The 20,779-nt window shown below is 54.0% G+C and overlaps 8 protein-coding genes across 8 annotated transcripts; 4 read left to right on the forward strand and 4 right to left on the reverse strand.

The window, feature by feature from the left end:
* Positions 1 to 717: 717 nt before the first annotated feature.
* INS49_009983 (uncharacterized protein) lies at positions 718 to 1,013 on the forward strand (the record flags this gene model as incomplete). Its single annotated transcript, XM_043170710.1, has 2 exons — positions 718 to 796; positions 862 to 1,013. 2 exons carry the CDS (start codon positions 718 to 720, stop codon positions 1,011 to 1,013), a joined length of 231 nt encoding a protein of 76 aa, XP_043025275.1.
* Positions 1,014 to 1,483: 470 nt separating this feature from the next.
* On the reverse strand, positions 1,484 to 2,433 carry INS49_009984 (uncharacterized protein; the record flags this gene model as incomplete). Its single annotated transcript, XM_043170711.1, has 3 exons — positions 1,484 to 1,679; positions 1,717 to 2,320; positions 2,415 to 2,433. 3 exons carry the CDS (start codon positions 2,431 to 2,433, stop codon positions 1,484 to 1,486), a joined length of 819 nt encoding a protein of 272 aa, XP_043025276.1.
* Positions 2,434 to 3,277: 844 nt separating this feature from the next.
* INS49_009985 (uncharacterized protein) lies at positions 3,278 to 4,630 on the reverse strand (the record flags this gene model as incomplete). The annotated part of the gene is made up of 2 exons (XM_043170712.1): positions 3,278 to 4,464; positions 4,582 to 4,630. 2 exons carry the CDS (start codon positions 4,628 to 4,630, stop codon positions 3,278 to 3,280), a joined length of 1,236 nt encoding a protein of 411 aa, XP_043025277.1.
* A 1,409-nt stretch (positions 4,631 to 6,039) lies between these two features.
* INS49_009986 (uncharacterized protein) lies at positions 6,040 to 6,367 on the forward strand (the record flags this gene model as incomplete). Its single annotated transcript, XM_043170713.1, has 3 exons — positions 6,040 to 6,105; positions 6,167 to 6,273; positions 6,334 to 6,367. 3 exons carry the CDS (start codon positions 6,040 to 6,042, stop codon positions 6,365 to 6,367), a joined length of 207 nt encoding a protein of 68 aa, XP_043025278.1.
* Positions 6,368 to 8,385: 2,018 nt separating this feature from the next.
* Positions 8,386 to 11,282, forward strand: INS49_009987 (uncharacterized protein; the record flags this gene model as incomplete). The annotated part of the gene is made up of 2 exons (XM_043170714.1): positions 8,386 to 8,793; positions 8,880 to 11,282. The coding sequence occupies 2 exons, from the start codon at positions 8,386 to 8,388 to the stop codon at positions 11,280 to 11,282; spliced, it is 2,811 nt and encodes a 936-aa protein (XP_043025279.1).
* A 961-nt stretch (positions 11,283 to 12,243) lies between these two features.
* On the forward strand, positions 12,244 to 12,906 carry INS49_009988 (uncharacterized protein; the record flags this gene model as incomplete). Its single annotated transcript, XM_043170715.1, has 2 exons — positions 12,244 to 12,342; positions 12,439 to 12,906. The coding sequence occupies 2 exons, from the start codon at positions 12,244 to 12,246 to the stop codon at positions 12,904 to 12,906; spliced, it is 567 nt and encodes a 188-aa protein (XP_043025280.1).
* Positions 12,907 to 13,250: 344 nt separating this feature from the next.
* On the reverse strand, positions 13,251 to 15,499 carry INS49_009989 (uncharacterized protein; the record flags this gene model as incomplete). The annotated part of the gene is made up of 2 exons (XM_043170716.1): positions 13,251 to 14,947; positions 15,058 to 15,499. 2 exons carry the CDS (start codon positions 15,497 to 15,499, stop codon positions 13,251 to 13,253), a joined length of 2,139 nt encoding a protein of 712 aa, XP_043025281.1.
* A 360-nt stretch (positions 15,500 to 15,859) lies between these two features.
* INS49_009990 (uncharacterized protein) lies at positions 15,860 to 16,984 on the reverse strand (the record flags this gene model as incomplete). Its single annotated transcript, XM_043170717.1, has 3 exons — positions 15,860 to 16,144; positions 16,250 to 16,497; positions 16,555 to 16,984. 3 exons carry the CDS (start codon positions 16,982 to 16,984, stop codon positions 15,860 to 15,862), a joined length of 963 nt encoding a protein of 320 aa, XP_043025282.1.
* Between the last annotated feature and the right edge of the window lie 3,795 nt (positions 16,985 to 20,779).

Below are 20,779 nucleotides of genomic sequence, written 5' to 3' on the forward strand. Positions count from 1 at the left end.
GCCTCGCTGGACTTAGCCTACGATTCTGAGAGGGCTATGTAAATGCCTTACGTAGTACATATGGTGGTAGCGGCAGCATGGCGCATTAGTATGTCACATTGAATCCTCGAGAAAAGTCCGAAGAGCTGAGTCCGAATAGCTGAAAGCCGCAGCAGGTCTGTCGTTGGTATTGTATTTGTCCCACGAGGGTTCTGCTGACGGTTGGTCAGCTTACGTACAAAGCCAAGCGCATCAAGCCTCGCTCTTCGGATAGTTACAGGCTATGAGGATCGGACCACGCATCGACGACTTAGTCAATGAGCTTCAAATGAGAGAAATAATAGTGATTCTTCCAAGGGCAGAAAGCAATATAAAAGGGAATACAACAGCCACGCAATGTCTGTTGCAATATCTGTTCAACATTCTAAAACAGACGGTCTATATAATAGATTATACGCGGCTTATACGCCGTTATTTAGTTACCTTTAAGCCATAAACTAATAATCAACACGAGGACTCTATTTTGCTAGCTATTTTAGTGAGAATCGGGAGACCAAACCTTAGCCGAATGTTCGTCTATATATGTATGGGTCAAATCTCCCTCCTTCAAATAGCTTGAATGTACTCTATTATCGTCCTGAATTCTTACAAACATCGCATCATCATCATCAGAGCTATCAGCTTTCCCTATCTCAATCATTACCGACCAAATAAATCTAAAAGGTTAAATCTGTCAAAATGCGTTTCTCCGCCATCGTCTCCGTCGCCGTCACTCTGATGGGTTTCGCTGCTGCCAGACCCAGGGAGCGCACCACCGGTATGCACTCTCCACCTACTCGCTCATCTTTGGCGAAACCATTCTGACTAATTGTTTTCTAACAGAAGTCCGTGACACATCCGGCAACTACCTGTTCCGCCGCCAATGTGACTGCAACCGCATTATCAACTGCTGCGTCAATGGCTGCGGTGGTCGTGAGGAGTGCTGCAACACGATATGCATGGACAGGTTCCCCGGCTGCGTCAACGCTTGCTAAGTGTGTCCACCATTTGGGCCGGTGTGACAAGCAAGTCAAAGGTTTCTCGGGACTTTTTGCGGCCTGGGATCACTCGGCTTTGGAACAGACGAGCAGCAGGCAGCAGAGTACTCTGGCGGACAGGGGATACGTAGACTTGAAATAAAAGAGTTTGGTACCACTCACATACAATGACTTCATAACGAGCGCTTTGAAGAGCAAGTACGGAGCTAATGTCTTCAGGACTTCATGAGTGCCTCTTCAACAGCGGCATCGGGCCCATTTCCCTGACCAAACAATAACAGATGATGAATCTATTCTAAACCGGAAATGAGATGTTCAGGGCTCCTCAGTACGATATTTTCTATTGCGATGTCGCCTTTTTTCTGGATCAACTCTTACTGAAGACGTATATATGGAGCGGAATTGACCATGAGTCCTGTATGCTATCTCACAATACCTTTTCCCCTGGGCGTGTTTGTAAGCCAACTCTACTTCAGGCAGTACGCCACCGTAGCCGTGCCCACCATCTCAGCCGGGACCGTAGGGTATTTGGCCTTGAGGTCTGACACCATGAGCGCATGAGTCTGGAGAACCTCCTCGTCCGACATCTGAGATATGACACGTGCAGCCAGTGGCATCTTGGTGATGATAAACCGACAGACCTCGTCGTAGTCCGTGAATGCCCTAGCCCTTCGTTTGCTCTACTTGGATATCCCGAAACCCGATCTGTTGCAGCTGCGTGCGCACGCCGTCAGGTTGCGTCCAGTCGGTGGGTGGCGTGGGCATCACCAGGTCCGGCCTCACTTTCTTCGGGTAGTACATGAGATCCTGCCAGTCGCTGCTCGCCCATGAAGAAAATGCAAGCGCGCCACCTGGAGCGAGCTTTCGTCTCATAGCCTCGACGGCCCTAGCAGGCTCCGGTACCAGGAACACGACAAATCCCGCCAACATGTGGGTGACAGAGTCGTCGGAGAATGCGTCGCAGTCGTGTATGTCTGTTGTGGCTGTCCCCGCACGCACCCAGTACTCTTTCCCTTCTTTGAGCTCGTTCGTCTTGCGAGCGGTATACACCGCAAGCATTTGGGGATTGTTGTCGGCACCGATGACGCTTGCCGCGGTCGGGATCTCTGTGGAATGTTCTCGCAGTATAGCGTCGGTGACTTGTCCGGGTCCGCAACCCATATCAACAACCAGCGTCGCCGTCGAGAAAGGCAGCAATTTGTTGATGTGCTCGACCATGGTATGAGCAGGAGCGACTCCCGGTCCTTGAGCTGCAAGCTGCAAAAACGAGGGGGCAAACGTGCTCCATTCCTCGCGGTTGATCACTAGTTCAGAATGACGATGTTACATGCTGCACCTGTTGTACCCTGAAGCGCTGGCCTGAAGGATACCAGAGAATATAGGGATGGCCTCACTTACGCTTTGCTGAAGTAGCCATTGGGTATTACCTGGACTTCCGAGGATTTTTCTCTGTGGTGCCACGGTCTGTTCAGCTACTGGATTGGAAACAGCTTGAGATCTGGAACGTTTATTCCTCAAGACGTGACGGTGTTGGAAAATATTTATTAGGCGCTGTCATACTGCGGATGCTCGGGACCCATCAGGCGCCCAATTTCAAGTGCACTGTATGGTAAATACTGTGTAAGACGCGCCTGGAATCTGCAACAAAGCCAACGACTGAGACTGTACCCAATGAGAACCTCGCCATTGTTTCCGTAGGTTGAAGGAACAAACGCCTACGAACTAGTTGCAGGATGAGACAAGCCATGGACCTAATCCATGTCGAAGAAGACTAAGAGAGCTGGTCAGCGAGCTGCTTAAGATTTGACTAGAGCTACGATCCTAGGGGCAATTAGTAAGTAGGTGAGCAGCGTGTATAATGGATACAAAGATAACAGGATGCTCCGTTCGGTCGGTGGATATCGAAACTTCAGGAACTGTTTCCGTGACTACGCACGTGAGACATCCCGACCAGATATCACACCTACATCACGAGCTTTGAGGGACCGCTGCGGCTTGCGATTCTGGGCTGGTTTGGCCAGCAATTTGCACTCTTGCTTATACTGGAGGACTGCAAGAGGATTTTTTTTTTTTTTTTTTTTTTCAAAACAAAGAAAAGAAATTACGCCAGGTACATGTTGTGGGGCCCATATAAGAACCTTCCGAGGTCGGGCCGTGTCATCATTCATGTCGAATGCTGTGTATGTACAGAGGCTGACTTGATCAAGTAAAGTACAGTGAAGTCTTTGAATTCTCTGGAATCAGAAAATGGTGATGCATGCTTACTCAACCGTATAGACTCCAGTGGGAACATCGTGATACCCTCTTTGGCCAACCGCATATGTAAGTTCACTACGCCAATCTTCGCCCCGAGAGAGCCTCTCAATTACCGCCTGAAAAGTGAATTGGGGCTCCCAACCCAGCTCCTTCACAGCCTTCGAAGAGTCATATACCCTATCGATCCTGCTCAGGTGTTTCCAACCCTTTTGCGCAAAAACATCACCGCATCCGGACACACACCTCTCCACCAGCGCCGCTATGGCCTCCTCGCCACCGTCACCGTTCAGCAACCCCAGCGTCTCCTCGTCCCTCTGGAACGGCGTCGGTGCGCTGATGATATACCTCCCCCAGCGCACCTCGCCCTCGGCCGCCTTGCTTAGGGCGCACACGCACGCTGCCACCACGTCGGCGACATCGACGCGCCGGTACGCCAGCTCGCAGACCTTGAGGTTATCACCATCCATGGCGGCCCTTCGCGCGTCATCGTCATCTTCCTCAGGGAAGAAGCGGCTGGTGCGGAGCACGATGGCTGGGAGGCCTGTCTGCACGTGAATGAGGCGGCAGATGTCCTCGGCGGCGACCTTTGTCGCGCCGTAGATGTTCTTCGGTACGGGGGCCACGTCCTCGTCGATCCAGGCCGCGGGCTCGCCTGGCGCGGGGCTCAGGGCGGCGCCGAAGGTCGACGTCGTGCTGATGAAGACGAAGGACTTGACCTGGTGTGGGTGACGGGCGGCTGCCTCGAGGAGGATGAGGGTCCCTGTTATGTTTGTTGATATGAAGTCTTCTTTCGTGTGGCTGCCGATGTGTGGTTTGTGGAGGGTTGCAGTGTGGATGATGTGCTCTATGGTCGGCCGGAAGGTGAGGAGCTCGCGGATGAAGGAGCGGTCGGTGATGGAGCCCTGCAGAGTGTCTGCCCTGGTCGAGGGCTTGATGTCTATTCCGAGCGGGGTGTACCCGTATGACTGGAGTGCTAGCATGAGAGCATGCCCTAGGTGACCCGAAGAGCCGGTAACCAGCACGTTAGGAGCTGATGAAGTCATGTTGAGGTGGATCTTTCTCGCCAGTATCTTGGTCTGGAAGCGGAAGATCTCGTTCGACGAAGCGGGGGGCAACGTGAATGGATTGGGACGAATAGCTGACGCTTTCGTGTGAAGATGGTCTTCGGTGTCGGCTTCGAATATTGAAGAAGCTAGGGATGCTTGGCGTGAGTCAACCGGGGAGAAGCCACCATCTGGCTTGGTATACTACCGTGAATGCCCACGGCCGCTTCACCTGTAAGACTTTGCAACTAGTCCAAACCACGTACGATAGAAATCTATTGACTGACTTTCCGAGTCTTTGTTGAGGCCAAACATCATGAGAATATGGGTAACTGAGGAATGGCACATGTCAAGGCGTGCTTCGCATTTCTCTACAGTGCAAGCGATGGCGGTGTTGTTCCCGACAAAAAATATAAGCATGAGAATGGTGTTGTTGGTTTGATTACCATGGTATTTCTTGAGTCTACCAAAACTGTGAGGGACAGTGCTGCCACCAGATTTTCACATTGTAATGTTCACTCACACCGAGCCTTTTGCGGATGAGCAATCCGCTTACAGTTCTGAACCAAGTGCAGCGCGTCCATACATTTTTGCGATAGGCATTGAAGGATAGTCTCCATAGTATTCAAGATGTTGATCACCGAAAACCGTCTTTCTAACCCTCCTAAGGCAGCTGGAAACCATGGGCCGGTGAGGTGAGTGTGGTTTACATAGGTATTTTGCCCACCGAGCAATGCAACGTTTAGCCCCGACATGTTCACAAGATTCACCTTGTCCTCAAGTAGTATACTTGTCTGCGCGGCTAATCACAGATAGAATCGGTTAAATTGCAGCACAATACAGTGCACCGGCTCGTCCGTCTTGGGTGGAGGGTGCCGAGAGACGATAAACTTTTATTTATCCTGCATGTGCCTTGCCCTGAGCTCAGCTCACATGTTGAGGAATGTGGATGGGGTTGTTCTAGAACATTTTACATTGGCATGGGACACCCAGACATGTTCATTATTCACGACTTGCGAAATTATTCCGTGATGCTAAATATACCCAATCTCTTGTTGCTGCCGGGGCTTGGCCGCAAGGATGGGCGCTGAAAAATGATTCCATCCCTCGTCGCTCCCAAGGAGTGACTCGCCGGTAAAGGTGAGGAAGCTGAAGGGTTAGGGGCCTCGGGTCGCCTTTCCGAAGTCGCTTCTCACCACTGTGCCTCTGCCGTTTAGCCGTGCAGCCCACCTGGGCAGTCCGTCAGAGCCGTTAAACCTGGCAACTTGCCCTGATTGCCATCTGTAGGGCTGTGTCCCTGTAATTCTCCGGTGGCATTCTGGGTGGGAACCCTGGCTTTGATAGGTCTGATGGCCATTTGACGTCGTCAAAAAGGCATGGGTGCGCCTCCTGCGAAGCCACAACGTCGACGTCATCGTCCTACAGTATTTCTCGCGGGCCTCGCCTGCTCGCTAATCCCCATCCCAGAGGAGCGAGCCGGCACAGCCACGATCTGTGCCAAGACATATATAAACTCCACCGAGACCGCATGTGGGAATCCCTCACTCTTGTAAGCCATGCGCCCATTACCTACGAGCTTCACCCCATCGTCTCACACCTGCACCTACAGTTAAACTTCCAAATCTCTTGACAGCATCGCTCGGCGGACCTCTGAAACAAACGCCCTCCTGAGTCACACAAACCAGCCAGACCTTCCCAGAACATACCCATCGACAGCAGCAAACATGGCTCGTCCAGCGTCATCAACGACCGATGTCATCGACTACTTCATCGCCATCTTCATCCCTCCTGTTAGTCGCCTCCTTTGCATCGCCTCGCGCGTAAAACCTGAGTAGCTAACGCTTCTTGCAGCTGGCCGTCTTCCTCAAGCGCGGATGCGGCGCCGATCTGCTCATCAACATCGGCCTGACCATCCTGGGCTGGATTCCCGGCCTGATTCATGCTTGGTGGATCATCAGGTATGCTTGTCCCGTTTCTCGACATGTTAAAAGTGGATAGCTAACGTGATTCAACTGTAGCAAACATGAGAGGCCTCGCGTTGCGCATGGCTAATCAAGCCATGATGTGATACGCTTGAGGCGTGGAGGAGAGCATGCGGGGGGCAGGCAACCTTGATGGTTTTGGCGTTGGTGGTTCCTTCTTGCCCGAGATGTCTACACGATGCTCGATGATGCTCTCCTTTTCTTTTGGTTGGATGGATGGACGGAAGCGGCATGATTGTTCTGATACCCAACTCAACTTTCTCCTGGACTAAGTAGTTGAGACCGGTTTCCTTGGTGTGCGATAGTCGGCAGGTTTTGATTGCGCAGTGCGATCCTAACAATTCAAGATATCCTTGCGCTCCCTTCAGTGCTACAATGTGACGATGAGACTGGTTTTTTGTACGCATACTCCATTTGCAATGCAGGTATGGGGTTCACATGCACAACTCGGGTCAGGACGAAGACACGTGCTGGTGTGAGAGATTTCACAATGAGATCGACATGCCGAAAGGAGATGGTTGAGTACGTGTGCGAGGTAGACTAGAACATGGCTATCAAGACAAGGTTGCGGGCCGTGATACGGCGCCAGCTCCCATTGGTGATGTTCCAGAGACGCAGGTCTGCTGCCGGCAGTGATGGTTGCTGGGCGACGGTCACGCGTGTGATGTTGGCATATCCGTCATCTGGGATACGAGATACGGAATCAACATGGCTGCAAGAGATATCATCTACTGGAATGTGCTGCTCGAGCTTCGAGACCCAGCGTGATGTGATGTGATGTGACGCGACCTGAAGCTCTTTATTGAACACGGATGCCAACTTAATCGAGCCCAGCTGTCCGAGCATGTCGCTTCCTAGACTGCCAGTTGATCCACAAATTTGTTGACTACGCATTCTTTGTCCGTGCTGGCGGGGTCATGTCGCTGGTTCCATCAGTAGCGGAACTGGAGATGCATTGATGGCGGGGAACAGCAAGGGGTAATTAATCATGTACTACTGTGTGGTTGAGCTTGGTAGCAAGAGATGCTGTCTTCTGTGCAGGGAGGTGGCACACTTTATAGGCATCTTGGTGGGGTTGGTTTACGATAAGAAGGGAGAGTCATCTGAAGCGTGGACAGATGCGTGTTCACAGCATGGTGATGGTGGTGGTGGTGATGAGGTTGAAATGAAAGCGATGATCGACCCATCTTGCTTGATGCGGAGCGCAGCTTGGCAGACAGTCCGGTTCACACGCTGGCAGCTGACAGCGCCAACGCACCCGCACTAACAGTAACGGCTTCAAGCAAGAGGCCTCTTTTCGGCCTGACAGTCTGACACCTGAAGCTGGGCCCCGGTTCCCTGGTCGCATGAGTGCTCTTGGCTGGTAGCATGAAAGGAGCTGCTGCTTGGGCTGGATAGTTGGTAGGATACTTGCCCCTGGGAATCCTGTGTCCAGCACATGGGATTCAGAATCTCAGTCTCGGTCTCAGTCTCAATTGCAATCCCCATCTCTCTTACCCCAGGAAAAGGAGAGACCAAGAGAACCCAAGACAGCTTGCTTGGAGGAGCGCAAGGACCAGCCCCAGATCTGAGGGTTGCTAGTGGCTGACCTGTCAGTGCAAGTCCAGTCAGTAACAGTTGCTGTTGCATTTGCGGTGGACTCCAACCCGCTCCACCCTGCTCCCCACCGTCTCCTCCCCCTCAAAAGCTTCCTCCGTCAATCACAACTGGCTGGGCACATTGCCGCAGACGCCGACGTCACGACCCAAGAAACATCCGAACTTTGTCCTCCCAAACATACTCCACCAGCACTCCCACAAACACACAGCAGCTACTAGCATTATCGTCATTCACCGCGGCCTTCCAGAGCTGCCGTGTGGACATTGTTGCTTTACCGCACGCGCGCTTGTTCATCCATCAGCTGTCTACGACTTCGAGCGGGTCGTCGCATCGGCTGCCCTTCGGAACAACCACCGCCCAGCTCATCATCACAGAGAGAGGCCCACCTCGCATCCGACAAGGGAGCGTTTCTTCCACGGGTTCTGATAGAACCCGACCACTCCGCCACAACCACCTGGGCGCTCTTAGAGCTTGCCTCTTGGTGCGAGAATGGGTAACACCAACGCCAAAGAGTCGCGCTCTGGCGACGCCGGCGCTTCCACGAGCCATCGCCATCACCGAACCTCCCTTGCCCCCGCCTTCGACCCCTCGGCCACATCCAACGATCGGCCATCGTCAAGTCACAGGTCCAGGAACAGGGCAAGCCGCAATGACCTCGGCACTCTGCTGGGCATCGGCCAGACCTCCTCCTCGAGCTCCCGTCCCGACCCTTCCTACGAACGCCGCGAGACTAAGCAGGAACGCGAGGCACGTCGTCTCGAGCGGGAGAGGATCCAGCGTGTCAAGGAACGCGAGAGGAGCATCAGGGAGGAGCATGTTGACGGCGGATATCTAGTGACAATGGGGGTCTACGTTGGCCCCGAAGACTACAGCAAACAGATGGTCCGCCAGCTACAGGTGCGACGCCCCTCCCTTCATCGCCCAACTGAGGCCAACATCACCTACCAGCCGAGCTCGTTGCTGACAAACATGACCTGCTGCAGATTGAAAGGAAAGTAGCTCCTTTCTGGAGAGGCCTTAATGATTTCGACGACCAGTGGGCTGAACACCAAATCATCGCTGCTGCCCGCGGCCTTCCCATCCCTCCTGCCGGCCAAACACCGCCTGACGAGTTGATCCCTCGGCCACTGTCCTCATCCGCATCTCCCTCCACCTCCACCCAGAACTTGAACAGCCTCACCGTCCCAATGGGCCCCAGGACACAGTCCGTGGCATCCGACAGGAGCGCTTCCAATGTGGGCTCTGCACTGCCGTCGCCGACCGGTCCGACCACCAAGTCATCTGCATCTCCGTTCAAGCCCCGTACCAAGGCACTCGCTGCGGCTCTGAGCCTCGGGTCACGGAATGGCTCGAGTGCAGAGCTAGCTCCAAGAGAAATAAATCTGCCTAACGATCCATTTGTGAATGGACAGCCACTCGAGGTGTTCCTGTACAAAGAGGGCACTGAATGTCCCATCTGCTTCCTCTACTACCCCCCATACCTCAACCACACTCGATGCTGCGACCAGGCTATCTGCAGCGAGTGTTTCGTACAAATCAAGCGCCCCGACCCGCACTTTCCCGAAGGTCATGGTGATGGCGAACAGGAGGAACCAACTCCAAACCCGGAGGAACAGAGCGGCCTCTTGATCTCGGAACCCGCACAATGTCCGTACTGTCAGCAGACTGAGTTTGGTGTCACATACGACCCTCCACCTTTCCGCCGGGGTCTTACCTATGCAATATCACCTGCAGGCCTCGGCACCATGAACACTGCAATGAGTTCTAGTAGCTCCCTGAACTCAGCAGCCTTGTCGCCGACTCCAATGACCTCGCCACCTCCATCTGGTGCTGGCAGGGCGAGAAGACGTACACAGTCACTATCCGCCAATGCGCCGAATGTCATCACAACCGACCGTGTGCGCCCTGACTGGGCAACCAAGCTTGCCGCGCAACGGAACCATCAAGCGCGCCGCGCTGCCGCGGCAACGGCATTGCACACTGCTGCGTTCCTTATGGGGGATTCTGGATCAAGGCCTTTCAGTAGGATGAGCCGATTTAGTAGGAGGAACACCAATAACGAATCCAACAACGCGGCCGACGGCAATGCCGGAGCTGCAGCGGCGTCGGGGGCGGCGTCGGGGACTCCCTCAGGCCCAGAGCCTGGCCCAAGACACAGTTCCGGCCGTGGCCTACTGTCTGGGCCTACGAACGACCGGCGCCAAAGCCATATGGAGAACCTCGAGAACATGATGCTTGCCGAGGCTATCAGACTTTCGCTGGCGGCCGAGGAAGACCGAAAGCGCAAGGCTGAAAAGGAGGAGAAAAAAGATGCAAAGCGGAAAGAAAAGGAAGAGCGCAAGGCTGCTAAGGCAGCTGCTAAGGGGCATCCGTACTCGGGCAGCGGCCAGAGCTCTACGAACGGAAGTACGCTTAGCTTGCCGGGCCTTGGGGCCATTGGACGACGAAGAGGCAACAGCGCTGCATCTAACCTAAGAATGGAGGCCACGACAGCCAATGCAATGGCATCATCCGGGAACTCAAGTAGCGCAGTCAACGCCACGTCAGCCACAGAGACGGGCGACAAGGGAAAGGGTGTTGACCGTGGTCCGGCGCAAACATCGCCTGAGACTGAGGTGGGAAGGGCCAACGTGGATGCTGTTCATCCCGACAAGGCACCGACTTCTACTCCAGCTCCGCCACCTACATCTGCACCGCGTCCCGTTCCTTCACCGCACCAGCACGCCGGGCCGTCCCACCTTCGCCAGATGAGCAATGCATCCTCCGGGTCATCCCAGCCCGATTCCCAGCCAGGAAGCTACCAGAACCAGTCCTACCTACAGGAGGACCCTCATGCTAGTGGCGTGTCTCTTGCTGGCAAAAGCGACGTGAGCGATGAAGGCGGCGCAGGACGATCCGGAGAGAATGAGCACGACGAGACCACCAGCACAGAGCCCATGTTCAACTACCGAAGCTTAGCGCAGATGGTGGGAGTCGAGATGGACGGCATCAACGCAGGCCGCCGGCTGAGCCAGATAGGTGAAAGCCATGCCGAAGACGAGGCTAGTGCGGCTGTTCCAACCGAGGACAAGCGCGACTCGATTCACGAGGCCAGCGCGGAGCACGCGGAAGATGTATCACCACAGCCAAAGACAGAAGAGGATGATAACGACAAAATGTCCAAGAGCGTTGCGACGCTGACACAAGAAATGATGAATGCCGGCCACGACGGTACCCAGGACGCAAATGGCGCAGTGGCAACCCAGTCGAGCGGGCCCGTGAACACGCCGCAACTCATGGTCACGCCCGAGACCCCCGTACCGGACGACGACGACGCGGCCGAGTCGAAACAGCTGGGCTTCCAGGGTACGAGGACGGTGGAGATACCGGGGGAGATGACCCATTGATTCAATATTGACAGCAGCGGGCTTTGAAGCCTGGAGATGTCGGGGCATGTCATGGACGACTGGATGAATGGGTGGATGGGAGGATACGTGGAATAGATCATGATGACGGAGGAAGGCACCCATGGGATAGACTGACTGTGACCACCAAGCAAGCGATGGTTTACTTCATCTTTTTCAATGCATATATTATACAACCTGATTTTTGAAACTCGCGTTTCACGCATTCCTTTCGTTCATTTTCGGTGGCACCACCTCGTGTGTCTGCGAGGTAGCGGTGGTCTTCTCCTGGCGGACGGGTCGTTGGTGGCGTCGGTCCTCGAGCGGGCAATTGCCCGGGTGTCTGAACCTGATGGAGAGAAGCGCTTTGAGGCATTTGGCAATAGATCGCATTGTCTACTTTTGTCACTGTCATATCATGGTCAATTTGCTTCTAGAATGGAATATGGATCCCCACTCATGTGGTCCTTGGCTCGCAACATGGTGCCTTTCACGGCTACTTGGGTACGCTTATGCTCAAGATTGAGCTGCTCCATTTGTTGTTGTAGCTCCTGTGGAACAGACAAATATGGACAGACGGCTTTGATATTCCTGTTTGAAAGATATCTGCTCTCTGTGTGGTAGCTTACGTTGCAATGAGCTTACGAATTCCGAAGGTGCTCGCCGTTGTCTCAGTGGCACATCGACCTGCTGTAGGTATCTGCCTAGGTAGCTGGATAAGCATTGAGCCCCAGTCTGTGGGTACCGTCTAGCGTTGCAATCGTCCGAGATGCCTCGCGCCCGTCTCCAGTCACGAAATGCCGTTATTCGGAGCGCCAAGGGGCGGACTTAGTAATGCAACGACCGGAGCACGTTGGGAATCATTTATGGGGCTTCGGTCAACAAGGCAAGCCTTCGTTTCACCGGTGAGGGGATTCATCGACCAACATCATTACCGTCCAACCACCAAAATCAGCCTGCTACAATGTCAGCCACCAAAGTCTGGAGCCGACGCCCCGACGCCGAGGAGAAGGCTCGGCAGCCGCCCGCGCCGGCTAGGCCCATCGCCGCTCCGCCAAGCGATGTATGATATCCCCCCAAGCCAAGGCCACCGGCTCACAGCCCACTACAGACCCCCTCCCTTTTCAGCCACGCACACCACAGCTGACACACCGCACAGCTCGAGGCGCTCAAGCAGGACGGCGACTCATTCACGCTCGAGTCCTTCACCTTCGACGACGCCTGGGTGCTCGGCAACCTGCTCCGGCGGCGCCTGCTGCCCGTCCCGACGGCGACGGTCATCTCGATCGCGCTCGCCAACAGCGGGCAGGTGCTGTTCCAGACCGTGACGGGGTCCGGGGTGATGCCGGACAACGAGATCTGGGTGCAGCGGAAGCGCAACACGGTGCTGCGGTGGGGGAGCAGCACGTGGCTGCAGCACTGCAAGTACGACGGCGACGAGGCCGCGTTCAGGGCCAAGTTCGGCATGAGCGAGGAGGTCGCGTCGCGGTATGCCATCCACGGCGGGGCGGTGCCCATCCGTGTCAAGGGGGTCGAGGGGGTGGTTGCTGTTGTTGTTGTTAGTGGGTTGAAGCAGCATGAGGATCATGGGGTTATTGTTGAGGTTATCAAGGAGAACTGGCAGTAACTTTTCTGCTGGATGGGAATTGAGTATAGGCAGTCGTCTTGACAGTCAAATGAACTTGCGCTCCTGGGACTTTTGGCTATATCCCGACAAATTGCCTTCATTCGCAAGCTTGTGTTCGCTTACTAGCTGGCTCACGCGAGAGGCTGACACACGATGAAACAAGTCTACGAATTGGGTGGAAGTGGGAGTCATTTGCGTCTACCACTGGTATGCCTGATAGCATAACTGTATATACGATTACTCTTGCCAGGTCATGCTGGAGGACAGGAACATAAGCAGATACAGGACAGTAGAGCAAGCTAGCCACAGACAGTCGATCTCTTATCACAAACTCAACTGAGACCTCAAATAATGACCAATTCCTGCCCATCACAGTCGTCCAGACTACTACCATGATGCTGACACGGGTCAACAGCAGTCAGATGACTAGTGGAGAACACGCCGACTCTTTCGAACTTCGTGGGATCCTTGGGTGACCTTCCCAGTATCAGCCCATGAGTGTCGCGTATCTGTGACATAAAGACCCCTTTCAGTAGCGGTACCATGAACAAGTTAATCTTTTCGCTTTCTTGGACACTCCTGATATAAAAGCTATCCTCCAACTCTTCACGTCGGACTCGTCGCAGCGAGCTTCCCTCATCCGTGTCGAGAGGACACATCTCCACCACTATCAGGGACGTGTCAAAGTAAAGGGCAAAGTCGTTTTCGAGGTAGCCCTTCACCCTCAGCGTGGGATACTTGATTGCACTTTCTGAAGCAAGTTCACGGGCCGTAACCTCAGCTGTCCACAATCTCCCTGAGAGCTTGACGAATCCGGAACACACAGATCCAAATTGATTTAGTGTCGGGACAACTGTGTTGACGTCCAGAACTCTCACTTGTGCTTCGATTTGTGAGTCTGCACAGGTTATTATGTTCCCACTCACGCACGAGAACGGGAGAGAAGCCCAACTCCAGCTCGGAGCAGAATTGTCCGAAGCGTAGCCGATCCTTCCACTAGGACATATCCACAGGAGGCCAAGGATGAGATCATCTTGCCAGATACCTGCACAATATTTCGACCTTGATTTCTTCTGGAAGATTGAGGCTATTGCGGATAGTGCGACCAAGTTATCGGAGGGAACTGTAAGGTCACGTCCGAGATAATGACGAAGGACGCGTCCCCTCCAGAAGACGCCCAGATCCTCAGCTGTCATATCTTGTATGAGCTTCTTGATGTTAATGATCTCGTTTCGCCATATCGATGCAACCCTCCACCATTCACATTCACATGCCGACGAAGTCATGCATGTCCAGGACGTGTCGTGTGATCCAATTGCCAGATATCGGCGAGCCAAGAGGCGCTCCTGGAGGGCCCAGGCCCGGCGGTCTAACGGATCGAGCATCGGTTCCATATCCTTGGGTTGCAGAAGCCTGTACCTCAAATTCAAAGAACTGTCCTTGTTCTGAACGCAGGCAAGTCGTAGAGACGTTTCTCTGTAGCATTTTCGTTCCTTGAGAAAGCCATCTTCTGTTGACGAAGCCCCCGAGGCTGCTAGAACCAGGTCCGCATTTCCGTAAACGAAGGCCATCAGACTCGATTGCTCCTCCCAGTCAGTGGCGTTGTCTTGGATAATGCAAAGAGAGTCAATCCATATGTGGTCAAACCCGAGCAACTTCGTCACTTTTATTGCATCTACAAAAGTAGATGGGAGATCCCGATGTTCAATACCAACCCAGAACCTCTCGATATTCGTGGATAGCGTCTTCAAAGTCGGGCACGAACCCCAGCAATAGCTCAATGCCACATACGGCGGGAGAGCCTCACCGAGCTTCACGGATGTGAGCCTCAACTTCTCCTCGCATATCTCGAGTATGCGGATCCATGAATCAGAGGGTGGTTCTAATATGTGTTGATCCTTTTTGAGGTCTCCGGAGCAGTCTGGATGATCATTTTGGCATGCAGTGAGCCAATGGCGCGCATTATCCAGCGCCTCTGCTGAACCACTATGTCTTGGAATCTCAAAGAAGGGCTCTAGTTGCGTATTGAATATGTCCGGCCCTGTGAGAAATGTGAGCTTTGAGGTCACGCTGGCTAAGTGAGAAAACCAGGACGGGAGACCCAGCCAGCGGCGAAGGTGAAAATGTAATCAAGCTAACGAGGCAGCGTACCGTCAAGATAAATAGTTATGGTGCCCCAGAACTCGTTCTGCTCTTCAGGGTCTACCAGCAGCGGCATCCAGACAAACTCGAGGGCTAAAAGATATCGGTCCGTTGACTCATTGAGTCCCAGGAACACTTGAAAGCCCTTTAACGTGTACTTGCGATCTGGCAAAGCTGAAAGAATCCTACCATAACCATCTGAAATCGAACATCCGTGTTGCTTCCTAGCATCGTCGACGACAGAGACCACGATATTGCAGAAGGAGCAACCCAATTCAGCACCCCGTCTCCATTCACCATGTGCGTGGTTCTTGATATCTGAGGGATTTATTTCGGGCAGGTATGGCCAGTCCAGCTCCAGGTCGGTGCCGCAGAGGAGACAGCGCTTCCAAAATGGGATTGAGCCGTGGTTTGCGGCTTCATCTATCTCGCTGTCATATTCGGAGGCCATTTCTTGGATGAGTTGGATTGAAGAGGGGTTCCTCACCATCTGGCCCACGGGCCATGGTCTTCGTCTTGTCAGCGTGGCGTACCCACTTCCTTCCAATCAAACGTGCAGCCCGAAATGCATTGTGGCCGGCGGTTAATGCTGACGACACCTTTTTTCGCTGCCTGCAAGCTTTCAATAATTGTGATCGTGGCGTTCTACAGCACGAGAAATGCCAAATAGGACGCGAATGACAGGTAGTACTAGGAATACAAGCAGAAACACGGCACTTTCGCAAGTATCAGACACTGGAATAGCTCCTAGTACAATTTAGACACTATGATTAGACTACACCTAGCTTTTCTTCCTCTCAACAATACACCCTCAAGCGTAGCAGCCCTGCGCCGCTCCCCCAGCCAGCATGTAAAGACACACAGGCGTGCCAACCGCGGCCCCGCTGACAGCACACGCCGAGTTCTCAATACAGGCGAAGCCCTCGCCACAGTCTGCGTCACTGGTGCAAGTCTGCTCGGTGCAGCTGAGACACATGTTGCAGTACTCGGTGCCGTCGACGTCTGACTGGCACGACGAGTAGGGCGATGCCGAGTTGCAGGGGCTGTACGGCGTCGCACCCGTGTTGATATTGTACGGCACAATACCCGCTGGGCACTTTTGATCGGAAAAAGAGAGACGGCTCGTTAGAAAAGCTTTTCGCGGGAGTCAACTATGTATCAGGCGGGAGATAAGCGCTCCCGGGGCGGTGGTACTACTCACGTTCGGGAAGAGCCCCGTCTGCGTCGGCACCGGGGGAGCGGTGGACGTGGGCGTGGCGGGGCAGCTGCCGTCCTTGTTGTAGAAGGTGTTGCCCGAGTTCGGGTCGTAGACGTTGACGCCCTCGACGGCGTGGTCGTACAGGATGCACGCCGGCGCGGAGGTGAGGCCAAAGCTCAGGCAGGCCTCGTTGGCTCCGCAGAGCTCCAGACAGCCGCCGTACGAGGACGAGTACGCGTCCGGGTAGAAACCTGGGGCAGAGTCAGCACGGAGAAATTAAACTGTAACGCTTGGCCGGGTCGACGTACCGATGTTGGTGCCCGTGTCCCAGCCGACGAAGCCGGTACACGTCGGCGCCGCGGTGGGAATCGGGCGCGTGGTGGTGCTGATGGTGGTTGGGGTGGGCACTTCAGGGCACACATTGCCCCGGTTGAAGAAGTTGTTGGGGGAGTTCGGGTCGTACACGACATTGCCCTCAACGGCATATTCGTACAGAATACAATTGGGCCCGGCAGTGTTGTAGGAGAAACTCAGGCAGGCCGTGTTGGCATTGCAGAGGGAGTTGCAGGCCGCGTTGGTGGCCGACAGGGGGTCACCGTAAAAGCCGATGTCCACGCCGGTGCCCCAGCCCTTGTACGCGCAGGTGGGAGCAGTCGGGGGCGCCGTCGTCGTGGTGGTCTGCGCGAGGCATGTACCCGCGAGGAAGGGGGCCACGGCCGCGATGTACTTGAACAGCATCTTGATGCGAGTTTGGCGTGCAGGGACTTGGCAGGGGAAGGAGGACTGGTCGTAGGACTGTCACGCAAGGCACATACCCACCGGCCGCTCTATTGCTTCGCATCGCGGGGGGCTTGTTTAAATACCTGGGCATCACCACTTCTGTCCTCACGGCGCGACTTTGCCATCTCGTATTCATGTTATGAGCACCTTCCGGATAAAGGAGGAGATGCGCCAAGCCGAGGGGAGAGTGGCCAGACGCGAACATTTTCTCTGCTCCGCATACCTAGGACCAGTTCCTCTCTGGGGGTCGAAGGCTACCCCGGCCGCTCGGCTCCGCGAGGCATCTCGCGGTTCACTGGGTCATACAATAGTAATCTCGCTGCTCTTTCTGGGTAAAAGCTGGAGCTGCGCCGGCGTACCACGGTAGGGACAGTCGTATGCCCATCACCTTGTGTTCATTTGCCCCGATCGATAGTCTGTTCTGCCCGAGTAGAATCTGCAACGCCGTCCACCAATCAGCGCGGCAGTGCTCCGCATGGTTGCAGTGAAGGATTTTGCATGCATGGGCGTCCCGCGACGGACCTGCATTCTGGGCCGACGCTGGAGGTGGCAGTCGAAATGAAATGCTGAGGTGCGACTCTGCAGAGGCCTATATGAATTCCCCATACGAGCGCCCCCGACGTTCTGCCCGCATTTGACCCGGATATGTCGGCTCTCGTACAACCTGTCTCGTTAGGCCTACACACGCACTTCGACATGCCCCCGGGTCGGACTGTTCCAAAGCACCTCTGATCATGTTGGTGAGACGTAGACTGCGCGTTGAAGCAGAGCTAATTCGTGTAGCTGAGCATCTGTCTTATTGGTACGTACATCAGTTCCCTCGGTGTGTGCCTACTTGAAGGAGGTCGGAGCCGAGCTGGGAGGGAGGGAGCTCCCGCCCAGGCCGGGGATCGCCCGCTGCGGATCGTCCGACATGCATGAATGGCACGTTGCAAGCGACCTCACAACGACTGGCCGAGATCGCCCCCTGAATTTGGAGCTCAATTGATCCTCTTGACCCCAAATGCTCCATGTGTTTGGCTCTGGTAATCAAGCGTCTACTGCACGTGTTTAGCATAAATCACCACCATAGGCTACTACCACCGAGATTCCAACCCGTCTAGTTGTCGGAGAAGATTGAATTGAGGCCGCTTCTGACCGGCGTCCTGACCAGGATTAAGCCGCCCTGTTATGAGTCTAAGGCTGCCCAGCCAGGGAAGGCCGTGAGTGGGTGGGTACAAGGTTTAGCAGGTTTCAGAAGGGGCATCCTGGCCATAACATGCCATGTCTGCGACCAGTCCCCGATTTTGGAGACGTCAAACGTGCAGGCTGAAAAAAAGAAATGCTGAAAAATGCTGAAGAATATATAAGGTTTCGGCGACACTCCGGTCTGCCTACTCCCCTGCCCACCTAGTCGCCTCGCGGAGCAGCCAAGCGGTTTCTTGGAAGGCTTGAGGAGGGATGACGACCAAGGAAAGCAAGAGACTACCTAGATCGGTACCGCATGCGGTACAGGGGATTCAGGGGGTATCAAACTTAGGGTTATTAGCACTTCGGCATATAAGAGTATGCAAAAATAGCTGTTCTGTTCGGCGCAGCTAGGCACACAAAACCAACCTAGAACATTGTGGTAAGTGCAAGCTTGAACGGTAGGCTCAAGTCACACTTTTACATAGATGTACAGAAAGTGTGTGGCTGGTGCCGCTGAGACTGGAAACTCTCAAGCCTGCGAATTAGAAAACCCGTGAGTACATGGTTTTGACTGTTGACGCTAGAGTGTGGCTGCACATATTCTTGCTGGTCTCGGCAGTTTCCGCATTCCATCATCGTACAGACAGGTGAATCCAGCACAGGAACGCCGCCTATTACTATTTAATCCATCTACGTACCTGCAGTGTGAATACTTGGGAAAGACATTCCATCCGAGTGATTTAATCCTCGACGTGTCTCTTTAAGTTGAACACCACAGGACATGCGTGGGAGATGACTACAGGAGGCAAGATCAAGAAATGCTTGTCTTTCCTCTGGAGGGGATGGGAGTTGAAAAAGCCTACATGGAGGACACATAACTTTCAGTTGCCGCTACAAAGCATCAGCGGCGCCCGGGCATCCACGGTGTACGTCACATCCTACAATGTGACTGGCCAAAGGTCGCTGGAAACCCTTGTGGACAACACTCAGCTTGATCTCGATTTGTATAAGAACAAGCTCCTGGCCCCCAGCTGCTAGTTAAAGCAGAAAGGTACATGAGAGGGTTTTCTGAGAAATCAATGAACTGGCAGACAGGTATTTTGCACCAAGCACGCCATTGAAGAGTCGCCCAGCTAGCCTCCTGGTGGGTCCGACGATCCAGCACCGCCAATTTCCGACGCTAAACAAACTCCAACGAAGATGATAATGATGAAACATGCCAGCAGTATCTTTAACTCTGGTTTTGGTGAAATCAAAGCACTAGGGACAGGTCCTGATGTGGTACGATCCCGAGCGAGCCCTGGCAGTTCTGGCAAAAGACCGGATGAGAAAACTCCATTGGCAAACTCGGAGAAGGCCTGGCTGAGAATCTGGAGCAAGAGAGTCCACTGCAGTCGTCCTGTGATCATCTTGATAAGATGATTAACTATCAATGGGACATTACGGATTTTTAAACCTGTCCTGTCAGCGAACGTCCCAAGAATCCATTGCGTTGTGTCAACGGTCTCAACCGCATTGTTGAGAAGTCCTGTGTCTCAAAGTGTATGGTTGCGTCTACAGAAGCATTATCTACAGCATCACCGACCTTGGAAGCTGCGTCTCTGTCTACCGTGCTAGATACCTCACAGTGTCATTGCTAGAATGTTGGAGACACCCTAATAAAGAGCGACTCCCAACTCCCGAATCATGACTCACGACTGGCTTTTTTGGTGCTCGTCCTTCTCCAACGGCAGATGTGGATTTCTGTCCACTCTAGGGCCCACGACCTAATAATCTGACACGCAGAGAAGGCCGATGCAGTGATCTTCGGAGCAACTCAAGCCGGAACCATCAGCAAGTTTATCACCCCTAGTCACGCAGGAGAAATGCACGTGAACCTCCGAGCATGATGTCGTCAGACAAACTTTCAAGAGCGGCATTCAATTTTCTTTCTAAGGACTGAGTGGAAATACATGAGTGCGCAGTGCCCATGCCTACACAGCTTCCTTGCGTCCCGGGGGGAACGGAGGTCCACAGGCGCGTTGCAGCTAGCAGGTCAGCGTATACAACGCCCAAAACATCTCTCTCTTACAATAAAGGGATCACGAGAAGGAGCCAGTAAGCAGACTGCAAGCAACATCACAACCTGTTATCCCGAGGCCGCCACATAAGCTGGCTGAAAACTGCGCCCGGGATTTCAACTATCGTCAGTTTATGCATCGACTCACTTCCACCCTCTCGCCATTCCGGGGCACCTGCAACCTGACCCTGCGACATTAGAGATTACTGTGTGCTTTGTCATAGGGGGTGCATCGTGAGGTAGGCCTTAGACAGAAGGGATATGCGCGTGTCCTTGATATGCGGTCGGGTTATGGGGTGGGGGCCATGCCAAGACGGGGGCGGACGAGTTGGTTTCCAAAGATTCGAAACAACACAAGTCGGTAGGGCCCCAGATGTGGCCCCGACCCTGGATTGAGTTTTGTGATGGTTTCTAGTACGAAGTAGACCACATTAGTGTGCAGAGGGGCTAAGGGGGAGCTGAAATAAACTGAGAGAACCCGGGTATTTGGAATGGCCCTGTAGGCTTGACTGGTGTCGTCCGGT

Source organism: Diaporthe citri, assembly GCF_014595645.1.
Source record: "Diaporthe citri strain NFHF-8-4 chromosome Unknown scaffold_4, whole genome shotgun sequence".
NCBI classification, from domain to species: domain Eukaryota; kingdom Fungi; phylum Ascomycota; class Sordariomycetes; order Diaporthales; family Diaporthaceae; genus Diaporthe; species Diaporthe citri.